Here is a 17626-nt window from a genome sequence, read left to right on the forward strand (position 1 = left end):
AAAAAATGAACACTGGACTGTTCTGGAGTGGCCAGCGATGAGTCCAGATCAGAATCCCATCAAAAACCTATGGCGAGATATTTTTCACCTATAACTCCAGTACCTGCAAAGAAGTACCTTGATGTTCATATGTTCTTCAGCTTTTGTGTAGGAGATCTGAAAACAGTAGTTAGTGGAAGGCACCACTCAAACATTGAAGAATTGGAGCAGTTTGAAGAGTGGCTGAAGAGTGGGACAAATTGCCATTAGAAAGGTGCAGCAAGCTCATTGATGGCTACAAGAAGCATTTTCCGGTGGTTCTGCAATGCTGACAATCCAATAACAACATGTCTAGACTGAAGTTTTTTTTTATGTCAACTTATTTTCGAAGAAATAGGGAATTATTTAAGAAAAGTGAAAGGGTGGCAATATATTTAACTATATTAGAAATAGAATACAATAGATACATTTGTGTCTATTATTATTATTATTATTATTTATAAAATGTTTACTTGAGTGTAGTTTTGCACACCATGTGTACCTGCAAAATAAACATTTGTTAACAAATACAATGTTACGGTCACAAAGACCTTCAACTCTGGTCAAAGGCATGTCAGAGATCTATGTGACCTGAACATTGCGTTTGTCAATAAATGTTTGGGACTTCAGGGTGTGGAAAGACTTGATTCCTCCGGACTGGATGTGAATGATTGATCACCCAAGGAGGTGGGGCTTTTCAAAAGTTCAACACACCCCACCATGTATAAAAGCAGCAACAAGTGGCACAGTCAGCCTTGTGTGTTCCTCGGATTGTCTCTTGTTCTGAATCCATGGCCATGCAGTGGAGTGTTGTTTGTCTCGTAGCAGTGGCCATGCTTGGCTGTCTGTGTGACGCTCAATTGAAGTGGTCTTACCAACTCCCTCAGAAGCTTGCCCAACCCCTTCCTCAGAAGCCTGCCCAACCTCTTCCTCAGTGGCCTGTCCAACCCCTTCCTCAGAGGCCTGCTGAACCCCTTCCTCAGAGGCCTGCTCAACCCCTTCCTCAGAGGCCAGCCCAACCCCTTCCTCAGAGGCCTGCTGAACCTCTTCCTCAGTGGCCTGCCCAACCCCTTCCTCAGTGGCCTGCCCAACCCCTTCCTCAGAGGCCTGCTGAACCTCTTCCTCAGTGGCCTGCCCAACCCCTTCCTCAGTGGCCTGCCCAACCCCTTCCTCAGAGGCCTGCCCAACCCCTTCCTCAGTGGCCTGCCCAACACCTTCCTCAGAAGCCTGCCCAACCTCTTCCTCAGTGGCCTGTCCAACACCTTCCTCAGAAGCCTGCCCAACCCCTTCCTCAGAGGCCTGTCCAACCCCTTCCTCAGAGACCTGCTCAACCCTTTCTTCAGAAGCCTGCCCAACCCATACCTCAACGGATACCCTACACCAAAGACGACACAAAACAGACCTGTGAGGTTGTGGACAAGGACAAGGTGTCGTGTGGACTTTCTGGCATCACTGCTGCCCAATGCCAGGCCATCAGCTGCTGTTTTGATGGACGGATGTGCTTCTACGGGAAAACAGGTAGGTGTCAGACTATGTTCATTTTACTCTAGATCTCTCACTCTCAAGTTGTAACAGTGCAATTTTACTTCATGTTTTGCCCCCTCAGAGAAACTACTATGTTTCTCTTTACCAGAAAACTAGTCATTGGACTGGGAACTCTTCACTCTCAACAATTTCACTTACACTTACTCACTTAGATATGGCCATTTTGTATCCAACAATCAACATGCACCAAAATGCTCCAGTTTACTCAGCGATTAGGACTACTAACTTCATGTTTCTCCTATGCTCCTTGTCACCAGTGACTGTCCAGTGTACCAAGGATGGCCAGTTTGTGGTGGTGGTTTCCAGGGATGCCACTCTGCCCAACCTTGAGCTAGATTCCATCAGCCTGCTAGGGGCAAACGGAGCCCACTGCACCCCTGTCGGCACCACATCTGCCTTTGCCATCTACCAGTTCAAAGTTACTGAATGTGGAACTGTGGTGACGGTACGTATGGCCAGAGTTTGGTTTCAGTACAATGAAACTGCATCTTAACCAGAGAGCTACTATGTTGCTCTAGCACCTAATTCAGCTAATCGAGGTCATAATAAAACAGCTGATTAGAAGAATGGAGTTTGTTAAAACAGGGCAGGATTAAAAGCTTACTTATCCAGTAGCTCTTCTGGAGGAGGGTTGACTATACCTTGGCTATATAATGAGTTGGAAAGTACTTCTTTCTACTTTAGCACAATGTGATGCATGGTTTGTCTGCAGGAGGAACCTGATACTATTGTCTATGAGAACAGGATGTCCTCTTCATATGTAGTGGGGATTGGACCCTTCGGCGACATTACCAGGGACAGCCACTATGAGTAGGTGATCTTAGCTAAAATGGGGTGTCATGCATATATATATATATACAGTGTTTTTAAGTTTTTAAGTTATTAAAAATGTGTAAGGCATTCATAATGTATAATAATTTGTTCTTCTCTCTATGCAACATCATTTCAACTGACTTACAATGGCTGGTATTTAGTCAGGACCATTATGAGATGATTTTAAGCTTGAGGGTACATGCTCATAACCTCATTACTGCCTCATAACGTGTTATACCTGCAGGCTTTATTGGCAATTCCCCCCCCCAAAAAAGTGCTGATATTTGATGTCTCTCTGATAGCTCTGAATATATTACTTTCTTCTCAGCCTGGTCTTCCAGTGTCGGTATACTGGGACTTCCGTTGAGACATTGGTTATCGAGGTGAAAACGTATCCAAACCCCAACCCAGTGGTCACTGTTGATGCAGTTCTCAACGTGGAGCTCCGACTGGCCAATGGACGTTGTCTCTCCAAGGGATGTGATGAAAGTAATTCCTAGTTTTGATATTGTTCCTGTGTATCTGATATGAGTTATCCAGTCAGAGTTCATGTGAGTTTTTTTCACCAGGTGTTCAGGTTTTCTGCGTCACTTAATATTTTTGTGTTGTATTTGTTTTTATAAAAACAAAAATATTAAGTATATATTTAAGTACACATATATATACTTTAAAAAGTATAAAGGGAAAAAGCCTGATATGAACCTAATGATGATGGAGTAATGATCACTTTTCCAAGTGCATGTTAGTTTAAGTGATTTACAGTATATTGTAAGGTGAACTCATCCACTACCAATGTGATTTTCCTCCACAGTGCAAGAAGCATACACCTCTTACTACACGGTGGCAGACTACCCTGTCACCAAGGTCCTCAGGGATCCCGTGTACGCTGAGGTTCGCATCCTGGGGATGACAGATCCCAATGTTGTCCTGACACTGGAGCAGTGCTGGGCCACCACAGACCCCACAGGTGATAGGCTGCCCGGTGGGACCTACTAGTTAATGGGTAACTAAATACTCTATACTTTTAAAACTTTGCGTTATATATATATATGTTCAAAATGAAAAGCAAGTCATTTAAATAAACTTCTAAATCCAGCTATTCTTTTTGAAGTTTGTGAACGATATAGTACTCTGCTTAATCCATTTCCCCCCAGTTTCTGTCCTAGCTGGTCTCTGGTGCTCCTCACCATGACTCTCTCTCTGTGTGTGTTTATCTCCCCCCAGGTGTCCCTACCAGGATGACCGTTACCTGACCGTGCCCATCGCCTCGGACAGCTCCTATATCCCTCCGGGAGAATTCTTATCCCACTACAAGCGCTTCGTCTTCAAGATGTTCACCTTTGTGGATCCGACATCTATGGTCCCCCTGCAGGAGAACGTAATGAATGCAGTTCAATCCCCAAATCACATCAGAACCCATAGAGACACTTGTGTAGATCTGAGAGCATTGCGTAGATGTAAAGATGATAGTTAAGATTCCACCTAACATCCCATAGAGCAATGTGTAGCTATTACCATATTTCTTGAACATGTACCTATTTTATACATATTGTAGAGTGCTTCCTCATACACCTATAGTGCTTTAAACATAAATAAAAACATAAAAATCAGGTGAAGGAATACCTAACATAGATATAGACATAACCATGGTACAAATCAATGTAGACAAGGCTCTGTTGACCAGCTCCAGAGATGTAGCTGATTTCATTTCTGTCTCACCAGGTGTACATCCACTGTCGTGCAACAGTGTGCCACGCTCTAGCAGGATCCTGTGAACAAAGGTGCAACAGGCAAAGTGAGTGGTGTGCTTAGGACCAGGCTGTCATGTTTACTCTGTGCAACAGTTTGGAGTGTGTTTTTATTGGCACAGGGGTTGGTGGCACCTTAATTTGGGAGGATGGGCTCGTGGTAATGGCTGGAGCGGAATTAGTGGAATGGTATCAAACACATGGTTTCTATGCATTTGATGCCATTCCATTCGCTCCGTTCCAGCCCTTATTATGTCCTACGCTCAGCAGCCTCCACTGGTGAGTGGTTTATTTGAATCTTTAGTTTGGAGTCTTTGTCTGTGGTCTGACTGTCTTTTCTCTTCAGGGAGAGATCTTTCTGCTCAAGGCCAAAAGAAGACTAAAGGAGATGTTGTGGTTTCCAGTCAAAAAGTCATCATGATTGACCCAAGTCTTTATGCTTAAATCAAATGTGTTATATGCTCCTCATTTATATGGTCTGACTTGACAATAAAAGATGAGACATCTCACTGCTTTTTTGTGGAAAGAGTTATGAAAAGGTTAAGTTACAAAACTTTTGCTGTGTGTTGGGGACTTTGTGGTCAGGGAAAAACCTTCAAACCTTTTCCCCTCACTTGGTCAGAGAAACCGAGGCAGGGCTCTGATAATATGCTGGCTTTGAAGCACTTCCCAGCTTCAACACTAGAGGGCTTAGTCCCCCAGGCAGGGACATTGCACAGAGTATTTTACTGGAAACGCTCAATGCTGGAGAACCTCAACTTTTCCTTTACTGGAAACACTCAATGCTGGAGAACCTCAACTTTTCCTTCATGACATGCTAAAATAATGAGGCACGGAGACAGTCACCTTTAAAATAACAAAACATATTTATTAACATATAAAGAAAACAAAACAAATCTGTAAATTGTAAAGGCCAAAACAAGACAAACAATTTCATAATCAAAATAAATATTTCCTGAATAACTGTACTGTAGTAAATAAGCTTTACACAAGTGGGTGATACTGTTGGTATCAATACTACATGACCAAAAGTATGTGGACACCTGCTCGTCGAACATCTCATTCCAAAATCATAGGCATTAATATGGAGTTGGTCCCCCCTTTGCTGCTATAACAGCCTCCACTCTTCTAGGAATGTTTCCACTAGATGGAACATTGCTGCAGGGACTTCCATTCAGCCACAAGAGCATTAGTGAGGTTGGCACTGATGTTGGGCGATTAGGTCTAGCTCGTAGTTTGCGTTCCAATTCATCCCAAAGGTATTCGATGTGGTTGAGGTCAGGGCTCTGTGCAGGCCAGTCAAGGGCTTCGACGCCAATCTTGACAAACCATTTCTGTATGGACCTCGCTTTGTGCACGGGTACATTGTCATGCTGAAACAGGAAAGGGCCTTCCCCAAACTGTTGCCACAAAGTTGGAAGCACAGAATTGTCAAGAATGTCATTGTATGCTGTAGCGTTAAGATTTCCCTTCACTGGAACTAAGGGGCCTACCCCGAACCATGAAAAACAGCCCCAGATCATTATTCCTCCTCCACCAAACATTAAAGTTGGCACGATGCATTGGGGCAGGTAGCATTCTCCTGGCATCCGCCAAACCCAGATTTGTCTGTTGGACTGCCAGATGGTGAAGTGTGATTTATCACTCCAGAGAACACGTTTCCGCTGCTCCAGAGATCAATGGCGGTGAACTTCACACCACTCCAGCTGTCGCTTGGCATTGCGCATGGTGATCTTAGGCTTGTGTTTGGCTGCTGGATCATGGAAACCCATTTCATGAAGCTCCCGACGTACAGTTCTTGCGCTGACGTTGCTTCCAGAGGCAGTTTGGAACTCGGTAGTGAGTGTTGCTACCGAGGACAGACGTGCTATGCACTTCAGCACTCAACAGTCCCGTTCTGTAAGCTTGTGTGGCCTACCACTTCATGGCTGAGCCATGTTGCTCCTAGACCTTTCCACTTCACAATAACAGCACTTACAATTGACCGGAGCAGCTCTAGCAGGGGAGAAATTTGACAAACACTTGTTGAAAAGGTGGCATCATATGACAGTGCCATGTTGAAAGTCACTGAGCTCTTCAGTAAGGCCATTCTACTGCCCATGTTAGTCTATGGAGATTGGATGGCTGTGTACTCGATTTTATACACCTGTCAGCAACGGGTTTGGTTGAAATAGTCGAATCCACTAATTTGAAGGGGTGTCCACATACTTTTGTATATATAGTGTGTCACACAGACCGATTTTGGCAGGCAGCTGCTATTTGAAACAATTCCAGTGAGGGCTAGCTTGTGTATGTGTGTGTGTTTGGTGAAGCTATACTTATTCATGGCAACACAATTTGTTTACCACGGCATACATAGTTCAGCGCATTGCTCAAATAGGCCTACTATAAGTATTTATTAAAGTCAAATATTCCTCAGAGCACAAAATATGCCTCAGAGCACAATATTCAAGACAAATATGGTGCAGACCGGCAAGCATTCCTCCACGCACCAGCGTCTTTGAGAAAGGCTGGTATAGGCTATGGATCATGTTATTGAGACCACACTATGCGCACTTGCTATTGAGCGCCCAGCAGAGAATCAGGGATGTGCGGCATCATCAGGCACACATAAGATATTATAATAAGCAACTAACTAAACCATGAGCAATACATGACATTTAATTGATTACAAATTACATGACCCTTAATATTTTCTAAATACTAAACTCTTCCCCTACTGAAATTTAAAAAGCATGACCCTCCCATTTTCCTCCTGGTAACTATTCAGAAAAACGTAGCAATAGGTTGTGATAACATTTAAACATTTAAACTTAAAACATGTTTTTGCACTTGATGGATCACCGGTGGGTTGAATGCAGCATTGCTGTATGGTGCACTCAAAATGTCTTGTAGTTGAGTAGCCAGTCTAGGCTACTAGTCAAATGTTTCTGTAATAGGCCTACATATTTCTCCTTTGCATGGCGCTTTGCTGCAGGGTTTTTTTTTTAAGCAGGATAAAGTTATTAAGCAGAACAATTGAAGTTGAATTCACAGATGTGAGCTTAGATGACTCAACTGGTGACTCGTTTATGCGTCCTATTCGGCCCGCAGGACATGTGTTTGACACACGCTTGCCTTTTAGCCACGTTATGACTGACTTGTGATCATTGCCCTTGCTAGTTTGATTGTATTGACATTCCCAACATTAGTTACAGTAGTCAGTTTTTGTTCAAAATATTGAGTTATTGTAAGAAACTGCATCCCGAATGGGTGGAGGCAGAAAACAACGTACCAGGCCAGCTGTGATTTACAACCTGATGGCAATATTTTTAGACTACCAAAATATGGATTATGCATTGAACCGCATCCATCTATTCTAGCAACAATGCCTTACTGTATGCCATGGAATTTTGAGTCAAATAGAACCTATTTTGAAAACATTTTTAAAAAGTTGTTTTTGTAGCATAACTAGAAATGTCACATTTTTGACTGATATTATGACTGTCTGTTTGTTTCATATTTGCATATCTGTCAATTCCACTTTAACCGTTTTAAATGTCAATTTCAGTAGGGTTACGTCAGAGTTCGGACATCCCAAGGACCCAGATTAGATTTTCCGTACACCCCCCGCAACATGGTATTTTGGTTACTAGGTAACGGTAAACTGTACATGGAAGTGTCCAATCAGAGAACAGAACGGGGCCTGCTTGCAAACTTCTGTGTTGACAAATATTTTGATAATTTTGTATTTAGCTAGTTAACGTTATATTACCTACTTTGGGATGGAGTTTTGATATGGCTTCTTTACAAAATGCTGACCCGGCGTTGAGGGAATATATACTGAAGCATTCCTTGACCCAGATATTTCAGGTGAGACTTTTACAATGTCACACATTTTGCCATGCCAACTCTCGTGACCCTAACGTCAAATAGCTAGCTAGCCACAGTAGCTAACGTTAGCGAGTTAAAGAGCCATATAGCGGTTGGTAGTTAACTTAATTAGCTAACGTTATATAGCTACATTTGTCTCGTAATATGTACAATACTCGTGTTGTGTTTCAACAGGCATTATTAACAGGTTTATGTGTGTCGTGTCCTGAAAGTCCATTACATTTTCTGGAAAGGAAGATTGTGTCTATTCAGGAAAACCGGGACACTGCTGAGATTGATTGGTGAGTAACCTGTTACAGGATCCTACTTCTGAATGGTCTATATAAAATGGTTGTGACCTATAAATAAAAACATCTCAAAACTTCCACTTTATGAAAAGCTGTGTAGGGAATAAGTCACTGCACATGTGCATTTTCTTATTTTCAAGAATGAAATTTTCTGGCACAACCAGAGACTGGCCACCCTCAGAGCCTGGTTCCTCTCTAGGTTTCTTCCTAGGTTCCTGCCTTTCTAGGGAGTTTTTCCTAGCCACCGTGCTTCTACATCTGCATTGCTTGCTGTTTGGGGTTTCAGGCTGGGTTTCTATATAATCATTTTGTGACATCTACTGATGGAAAAAGGGCTTTATAAATACAATTGATTGATGGATTGATAAAGGTTCAATTTGGGTACCCACTTGCTTTACTTATCAACACTCCTGAACACGGCAATGCATGGCCCACACCACAATGAATGCAGTTTGGTCTGAGTATAATGACAGTGATAGTTTCATTGCCATGTTTGAAATGCAAGAGGGATTAGAATTTAGTATCGTAGCTAAACTCAAAACTTTATGATGCCAGGTTGATAAAAGCTGCAGTGAATTGCAGAAAATGTTAACAAAGCACTGTCTCTAGGCATACATGTGTTGATGATCCGGAACAAGTCGCCGTGACCTCACTGGCAGGAAGCATGGTGCATGACATCTTTGGGAAACGAGATGATACACTGGTAAAGTTTAGAAATAAAAGCACTTTTCGTTGAACAAGTCATAAGTATTTGGACAAATTCACTTATACTGTATTAAAGTAGTCAGAAGTTTAGAATGTGGTCCCATATTCCTTGCACTCAATGACTACATCAAGCTTGTGGCTCTACAAAGTTGTTGGATGCATTTGCAGTTTGTTTTGGTTGGTAAGGTTTAGTGGTTTCCTACATACATGCTGTACATGTACATTTTGAAAATGATCTCACCTTTACATCTTTCCTTCCCTCAACAGTTTCTCTCCCATTTGTTTGAGAAGGCCTACTCCTGTTACAGAATACGTTTAACAAATATGTGCTTCAAGTAAGTAACCCCTGTTATCTAAAGCTCACCTATTGAATACAAAAATGGTGTCCCATTTTGAGAACCATGTTTAGTTGGGATACCAAGTGGATGGATGGGCGAGGGGGGTTGAGTCTTGGGGCACTCTGGTAGCCACCACTGTTGGAAGACAAAGCTTGTCCACCCTGTCTGGAGGAAGAACTGGAAGGGAAAGGCCTACTGTAGGGGCATAGCCAGTTTGAAACACTTTGAGGGACTGCTTGACATTAGGGATTTGTTCACTCTGGACATCAAAACTGTTATAAGCACCACCATCATTTCCAAAGGTTGAGCCAGAATTACAAAGACTTCCATAGCTCTTTGAAACAGATTCTCCTGCAGGGACTTTGTTAGAATGATACAAGGGAACAGAATTAGGGCCTTTACTGCCATAACCACTGGGAGAGGCTGGACCTTGGGTAGAGATTTTAGGATCAGGGACAGTGTCCTTGCAATTGGGCTTTGGAGAGGCTCATGGGGCTATAGGCTGGCTCTCTCAAACTCTGGGTTGAACTGCAGCCATTTTGGGCAAGCCTTTTCTCAATAGGGACATGGATAGTTTGGGATATTTGCCTTGGCAGCTGAATACGGGGGACATGTTCATTCTATACAGTGTCCAAGGTTTTTTGGAAAGATCTACCTGGCTTAAAAAAGGTGTTCCTCATAGACTTCACAAATTGTTTTAAATCATGAATGGTTGCGAAACTGACATTCTTGACAATGTTACTAAGTGCTTACCTATCATGTAAAGAGTTGTAGGGAGTTTGGACATCATTACCAGTGCTAGCATGTTCAGACTCTAGAACAAAGGTGCTGGAGAGAGCTGGGATGAACTCATTGGGCTCATGCCGTGCGGAGATTCCGATCTGGGCAGAGCCAGAATGGCTAGAAACATGATCCCCATAAACACTGGAGTGACTGGGGTAGTTGGCCTGCTCCACAGTTTCTCTTGACTCATACTCGCTTGTGACAGTTCCACCCTTGGGCATTGGCCTTGGTTCAGTTGGAGTGGAGACAAGTTCTGTGAACTGCCCAGGTTTCTGGGATTGGGGGAAAGGTTCTCTCTGCACAGAGACAAAGCGGGGGGATGGTTTCCCTCCACTAGACTGGTAGCTAGTAGAGAGCCAGAGTCTGCAGAGCCAGAGTCTGGACTAGGCCCTGATAAGAAGCCTCTAGATTTCTAGCCTCTAGATTTCAAGAAGCCTGAGGCATCTCTAATTTTCTATTTTATTTATTTAACCTTTATTTAACTAGGCAAGTCAGTCAAGAACAAAGGGGATGGGGGCTGGAATAAAGATAATAAATAAATACAAAAAATATAGGACAAAACACACATCACGACAAGAGAGACAACACCACACTACATACAGAGAGATCTAAGACAACAACATAGCAAAGCAGCAACACATGACAACACAGCATGGTAGCAACACAACATGACAACAACATGATAGCAACACAACATGGCAGCAGCACAACATGGTAGCAGCACAAAACATGGTACAAACATTATTGGGCACAGACAACAGCACAAAGGGCAAGAAGGTAGAGACAACAAAACATCACACAACGCAGCCACAACTGTCAGTAAGAGTGTCCATGATTGAGTCTTTGAATGAAAAGATTGAAATAAAACTGTCCAGTTTGAGTGTTTGTTGCAGCTCATTCCAGTCGCTAGCTGCAGTGAACTGAGAAGACGAGCGAACCAGGGATGTGTGTGCTTTGGGGACCTTTAACAGATTGTGACTGGCAGAACGGGTGTTGTATGTGATGAGGGCTGCAGTAGATATCTCAGATAGGGGGGAGTGAGGCCTAAGAGCATCAACCAGTGGGTCTTGTGATGGGTATACAGAGATGACCAGTTTACAGAGGAGTATAGAGTGCAGTGATGTGTCCTATAAGGAGCATTGGCGGCAAATCTGATGGCCGAATGGTAAAGAACATCTAGCTGCTCGAGAGCACCCTTACCTGCCGATCTATAAATTGCATCTCCGTAATCTAGCATGGGTAGGATGGTCATCTGAATCAGGGTTAGTTTGGCAGCTGGGGTGAAAGAAGAGCAATTACGATAGAGGAAACCAAGTCTAGATTTAACTTTAGCCTGCAGCTTTGATATGTGCTGAGAGAAGAACAGTGTACCATCTAGCCATACTCCCAAGTACTTGTATGAGGTGACTACCTCAAGCTCTAAACCCTCAGAGGTAGTAATCACACCTGTGGGGAGAGGGGCATTCTTATTACCAAACCACAAGACCTTTGTTTTGGAGGTGTTCAGAACAAGGTTAAGGGCAGAGAAAGCTTGTTGGACACTAAGAAAGCTTAGTTGTAGAGCGTTTAATGGGGAGGGGCCAGCTGAGTATAAGACTGTATCATCTGCATTTATATGGATGAGAGAGCTTCCTACTCCCTTAGCTATGTTGTTTATAAATTGAGAAGAGCGTGGGGCCTAGTATCGAGCCTTGGGGTACTCCCTTGGTGACAGGCAGTGGCTGAGAAAGCAGATGTTCTGACGTTATACACTGCACATAAGGTGCTCCGTAGACCTTCGTAGATGTGTACTGAATGGATATCCACTCAGAAAAGGGTTTCTTAAGGACATACACAGGGTGTAAGGTTGAGTCTAATATTATCAAGGTTGTTATACTATTCAGGTCAATATGTAAGACATGCTTATTACCAAACGGGACAGAATTCTCACCTTTTTGGGCAGGAGAAAAGTTAGCGCTGATCAATATGGGTGTGACACATAGAGAGATGGACACATAGGACACAGCATTGTATCTGTCCCATAATGGCCTCTGTGAGAGCATGGACAGCACCATTGAGGCCATCTCCATTTTGAAGTAGAATTCTTTTTATTTTACTATACTTCTATGAGTTGAAAACAAACTGAAAGGTTGCATACTGCCACCTGTAGTGTGTTGTTTGAACAGGTATAAAGCCAAGGTTCGCGATTTACTACCACTTGCAGTTATGTAATATTTGCTCATTACTATTTTTAATTGGCTGACCCCTCCTGATGTCCTGGGTGGTACTATGTGATCTGTCCTTAACCCATAGGAAGCCCCACCCAGTTGACTACTTCAAAATGGGTGAAAGTGGACTCTGACGCTCGTCGGATGTGGCAGGGCTTGCAAACTATTACAGACTACAAAGGGAAGCACAGCCGCGAGCTGCCCAGTGACACGAGCCTACCAGACAAGCTAAATTACTTCTATGCTCGCTTCGAGGCAAGTGACACTGAAGCATGCATCAGCTGTTCTGTACGACTGTGTGATCACGCTCTCCGTAGCCGATGTGAGTAAGACCTTTAAACAGGTCAACATTTACCAGGACGTGTACTCTTCACAGACATTTTCAACCTGTCTCTGACTGAGTCTGTAATACCAACATGTTTCAAGTAGACCACCATAGTCCCTGATTACAACTAGGGGAATCTGGAGGCACTGGGGCCCCTCGGGGATGCGTGCTCAGTCCCCTCCTGTACTCCCTGTTCACTCATGACTGCATGGCCAGGCACGACTCCAACACCATCATTAAGTTTGCCGATAACACAACAGTGGTAGGCCTGATCACCAACAACGATGAGACAGACTATATGGGAGGAGGTCAGAGACCTGGCCGTGTGGTGCCAGGATAACAACTTCACCCTCAACGTGATCAAGACAAAGGAGATGATTGTGGACTACTCCAACACCATCGTTAAGTTTGCTGATGACACAACAATGGTAGGCCTGATCACCGACAACGATGAGACAGCTTATAGGGGAGGAGGTCAGAGACCTGACCGTGTGGTGCAAGAACAGCAACCTCTCCCTCAACGTGATTAAGACTAAGGAGATGATTATGGACTACAGGAAAAGGAGGACCCAGCACGCCCCCATTCTCATCGATGGTGCAGTGGATCAGGTTGAGAGCTTCAAGTTCCTTGGCGTCCACATCACCAACAAAATAACATGCACACCAAGACAAGCCTATTCCCCTCAGGAGCATGAAAAGATTTGGCATGGGTCCTCAGATTCTCAAAAGGTTTTACAGCTGCACCATCGAGAGCATCCTGACGGGTTGCATCACTGCCTGGTATGGCAACTGCTTAGCCTCCGAACCCAAGGCACTACAGAGGGTAGTGTGTACGGCCCAGTACATCGCTGGGGCAAAGCTTCCTACCATCCAGGCGGTGTCAGAGGAAGGCCCTAAAAATTGTCAAAGACTCCAGCCACCCTAGTCATAGACTTTTCTCTCTGCAACCGCATAGCAAGCGGTACCCGGGCACCAAGTCTAGGTCCAAGATGCTTCTAAACATCTTCTACCCCCAAGCCATAAGACTCCTGAACAGCTAATTAAATGGCTACCCAGACTATTTGCATTGCCCCCCCACACACACTGCTGCTACTCTCTGTTATTATCTATGTATAGCCACTTTGATTACTCTACCTACATGTACATAATTACCCCAATTACCTCGACAACGGTGCCCCCGCACATCGACTCTGTATCGGTACCCCCTGTATGTAGCCCGCACATCGACTCTGTACCGGTACCCCCTGTATGTAGCCTGCACATCGACTCTGTATCGGTACCCCCTGTATGTAGCCTGCACATCGACTCTGTACCGGTACCCCCTGTATGTAGCCTGCACATCGACTCTGTACCGGTACCCCCTGTATGTAGCCTGCACATTGACTCTGTATCGGTACCCCCTGTATGTAGCCTGCACATTGACTCTGTACCGGTACCCCCTGTATGTAGCCTGCACATTGACTCTGTATCGGTACCCCCTGTATGTAGCCCGCACATTGACTCTGTACCGGTACCCCCTGTATGTAGCCTGCACATCGACTCTGTATCGGTACCCCCTGTATGTAGCCTGCACATTGACTCTGTACCGGTACCCCCTGTATGTAGCCTGCACATTGACTCTGTATCGGTACCCCCTGTATGTAGCCTGCACATTGACTCTGTACCGGTACCCCCTGTATGTAGCCTGCACATTGACTCTGTATCGGTACCCCCTGTATGTAGCCTGCACATCGACTCTGTATCGGTACCCCCTGTATGTAGCCTGCACATCGACTCTGTATCGGTACCCCCTGTATGTAGCCTCCACATTGACTCTGTATCGGTACCCCCTGTATGTAGCCTGCACATTGACTCTGTATCGGTACCCCCTGTATGTAGCCTGCACATTGACTCTGTATCGGTACCCCTGTATGTAGCCTGCACATTGACTCTGTATCGGTACCCCCTGTATGTAGCCTGCACATTGACTCTGTATCGGTACCCCCTGTATGTAGCCTGCACATTGACTCTGTATCGGTACCCCCTGTATGTAGCCTGCACATTGACTCTGTATCGGTACCCCCTGTATGTAGCCTGCACATCGACTCTGTACCGGTACCCCCTGTATGTAGCCTGCACATCGACTCTGTATCGGTACCCCCTGTATGTAGCCTGCACATCGACTCTGTACCGGTACCCCCTGTATGTAGCCTGCACATTGACTCTGTATCGGTACCCACTGTATGTAGCCTGCACATCGACTCTGTATCGGTACCCCCTGTATGTAGCCTGCACATTGACTCTGTATCGGTACCCACTGTATGTAGCCTGCACATTGACTCTGTATCGGTACCCCCTGTATGTAGCCTGCACATTGACTCTGTATCGGTACCCCCTGTATGTAGCCTGCACATCGACTCTGTACCGGTACCCCCTGTATGTAGCCTGCACATTGACTCTGTATCGGTACCCCCTGTATGTAGCCTGCACATTGACTCTGTATCGGTACCCCCTGTATGTAGCCTGCACATTGACTCTGTATCGGTACCCACTGTATGTAGCCTGCACATTGACTCTGTATCGGTACCCCCTGTATGTAGCCTGCACATTGACTCTGTACCGGTACCCACTGTATGTAGCCTGCACATCGACTCTGTACCGGTACCCACTGTAAATAGCCCTCCTATTGTTATTTACTGCTGCTCTTTAATTATTTGTTATTCTTATCTCTTACTTTTTGGGGGTGATTTTCTTAAAGCTGCATTGTTGGTTAAGGGCTTGTAAGTAAGCATTTCACTGTTGCATTCGGCATGTGACAAAGGAAATTTGATTTGATTTGTGTGAACAACACAAATCTGTCCACGTTTTTTTCCGTGAGTGAAAAACAGCCACAAGTCTGATTATAAAGTAGGTTTTTTTCAGTTTCAGAAATGCCATGTGCGTCCACTTATATCAGTGCTTTCGTAAAAACCTAACCATTCCGAAGCTTCAATTTGATCAAATAAGCCTCAAGTAGCAAATTAGCAATTCCATGTTTTATTGACCAAATTTAGCATTCTCTCATTGACCTCTATATACAAAATTAAACTGGGAAAATCTCTGGCATCTTCCTGAAGATCACTGATGTCATGATTTGACCTCTTTTTTTTTTCTCTCTCTCAGTTGTCTTGAAAGCCCCAATAGAACACCACTTTTCCAATTGATTAGTCAGTTCCAAAGTAAATCATCAGCTTAGACATCAATATGAAGCTTAGATACTGTTTCAAAAATAGGCCTACAATGCATTTGACAGTTAATAATTCTAATTTTATAAACACACACTTTTGTCTATGAAGAGTGGCGGCCAATAACTTAAGATGTGTGATTGAAAGTCTAGATCTTCTCCCTGGGTCACTGGTAAACAAGCTGGGGGGTTAGCTGGGACACTGTACTCTGTATTTCCTTTCACCTCCTACTGTTGCAGGTAGTACAGGCCCTGGGAGGATGATATCAGTATCTAGTATCACTGACAGCTTTTGTCTAGCAAACATATGCTGCTTTCTGAATAGCTGAGTATATGGGGGATAAGCTCATTGAGGAAGTGAAACCTTTTAAGGTGTTGCAGATATAAATATAGTGTTTAGAACAATCAGAGACTTCAGTTCAACAAAATAACTGAGGCACATATACTGTAGGTCTATTTTTACCCCTATTGAATGAAAACGCCCTTGGTTCATGTTCTACCCCGCTGAATGAATGAAGGTGTACAGGATCAGTCCTACCTGCCAGCTCACTGAATTAATGATGGTTGTGTTTTGTGGGCGCCGGCAGGGCGTGGAAAAGGTTCATCTGGAATAAGCGGAAGGAGGCCAGGGAGTTGACGCTGAAGATGGAGACAGCTGAGAGGCACTACATACAGAGGGGCCTGAGGGTCGCACTGTGCAAGTGGGTGGAGTGGGTACAGGTCTGCAAGAGAAGGCAGAACGGTAGGCAACTACTATTGGCATGTGTTGCAGAGTCATTGATATAGCCTACAGAGTTACTGTAGGGAAAGTACAGTTTAAGCATCTGGAATTTTAATGGGGCAATTTTGGCACCTTAGAAGATATTTACATTTTGGTTAAAATAGTTTACCAAACTGTAGGCCCATCTATGACTCTAATGTATATTTATGCATTACTGTCAGAGCATTACTTGTCTGACCTCAGTTCATTCATGTGCTTCAGTACAGAAAAAAAACAACTAAGTTATGCTTTAGTATCCATGTGAGTAACCTGTATGTGTGAATCACCTGTCTTTTGCAAAGCTTCAGAATACAGTATGAGAACATAGTTCTGAAAACAGCATGGCTTGTTTTTTGGTCAGTTATGTTAAGTGGGTCAGCTGAAAGTCATTAGCTAATAATATATATCCAGACTAGTCTCTGCTGTTAGTTTAACTGATTTATGCTTTGACTAACTATGACTATTTAAAGTCGTACTCTGTATCATGACCGTTGTCTTTTAAAAAGCTGTCAGGATGTTTTTACTTTGGGTGTCCCTGACTCAGTTATGCTTATTGAGTTAAAGTGTTGGTATAAAATACAGTTGCAACATCCATGTTTCTACTAAAAGTTTTTCCACAAATATATGATTTTTCTTCAGTATATTATTCACATTTTCATGCAGGACATGTATAATGCTTGTGTGTTTTCCTCTTAGATGCCATGAAGAAGATCCAGCGAGTGTGGAATGCTATCCACTGTAAGATTGTCATAAGTGCTTGACGCTATGTGGTGCAGGACTCAAAACGGACAAAAAGAGTACTTTGAGGTATGACTAGACAAGATGAATCTGATTAGTATTTACTGTATACCAATTAAGAATTAGATTTTTTTATTTAACCTTTATTTTGACTTGGTGTCAATGCTGAGACCAAGGTCTCTTTTCCAGATGAGCCCTGTTTAGCACAACAACAATACACATCAAAATACAATATACCCATTAAATTACACATCAATATTAACATTCAAATACACATTATTATG

At 43.7% G+C, this 17626-nt stretch overlaps 1 protein-coding gene and 1 pseudogene across 1 annotated transcript; both read left to right on the forward strand.

The window, feature by feature from the left end:
- The first annotated feature begins 773 nt into the window (after nucleotides 1-773).
- Nucleotides 774-4633, forward strand: LOC123724487 (zona pellucida sperm-binding protein 4-like; annotated as a pseudogene).
- Nucleotides 4634-7736: 3103 nt separating this feature from the next.
- On the forward strand, nucleotides 7737-17365 carry LOC123724566 (dynein regulatory complex subunit 6-like). Its single transcript, XM_045688740.1, has 6 exons — nucleotides 7737-7976; nucleotides 8172-8278; nucleotides 8894-8987; nucleotides 9257-9324; nucleotides 16432-16586; nucleotides 17301-17365. Exons 1-6 carry the CDS (start codon nucleotides 7902-7904, stop codon nucleotides 17363-17365), a joined length of 564 nt encoding a protein of 187 aa, XP_045544696.1. The 5' UTR covers nucleotides 7737-7901.
- The last annotated feature ends 261 nt before the right edge of the window (nucleotides 17366-17626 follow it).

This window comes from Salmo salar, chromosome ssa10 (assembly GCF_905237065.1).
Source record: "Salmo salar chromosome ssa10, Ssal_v3.1, whole genome shotgun sequence".
Lineage (NCBI taxonomy): Eukaryota > Metazoa > Chordata > Actinopteri > Salmoniformes > Salmonidae > Salmo > Salmo salar.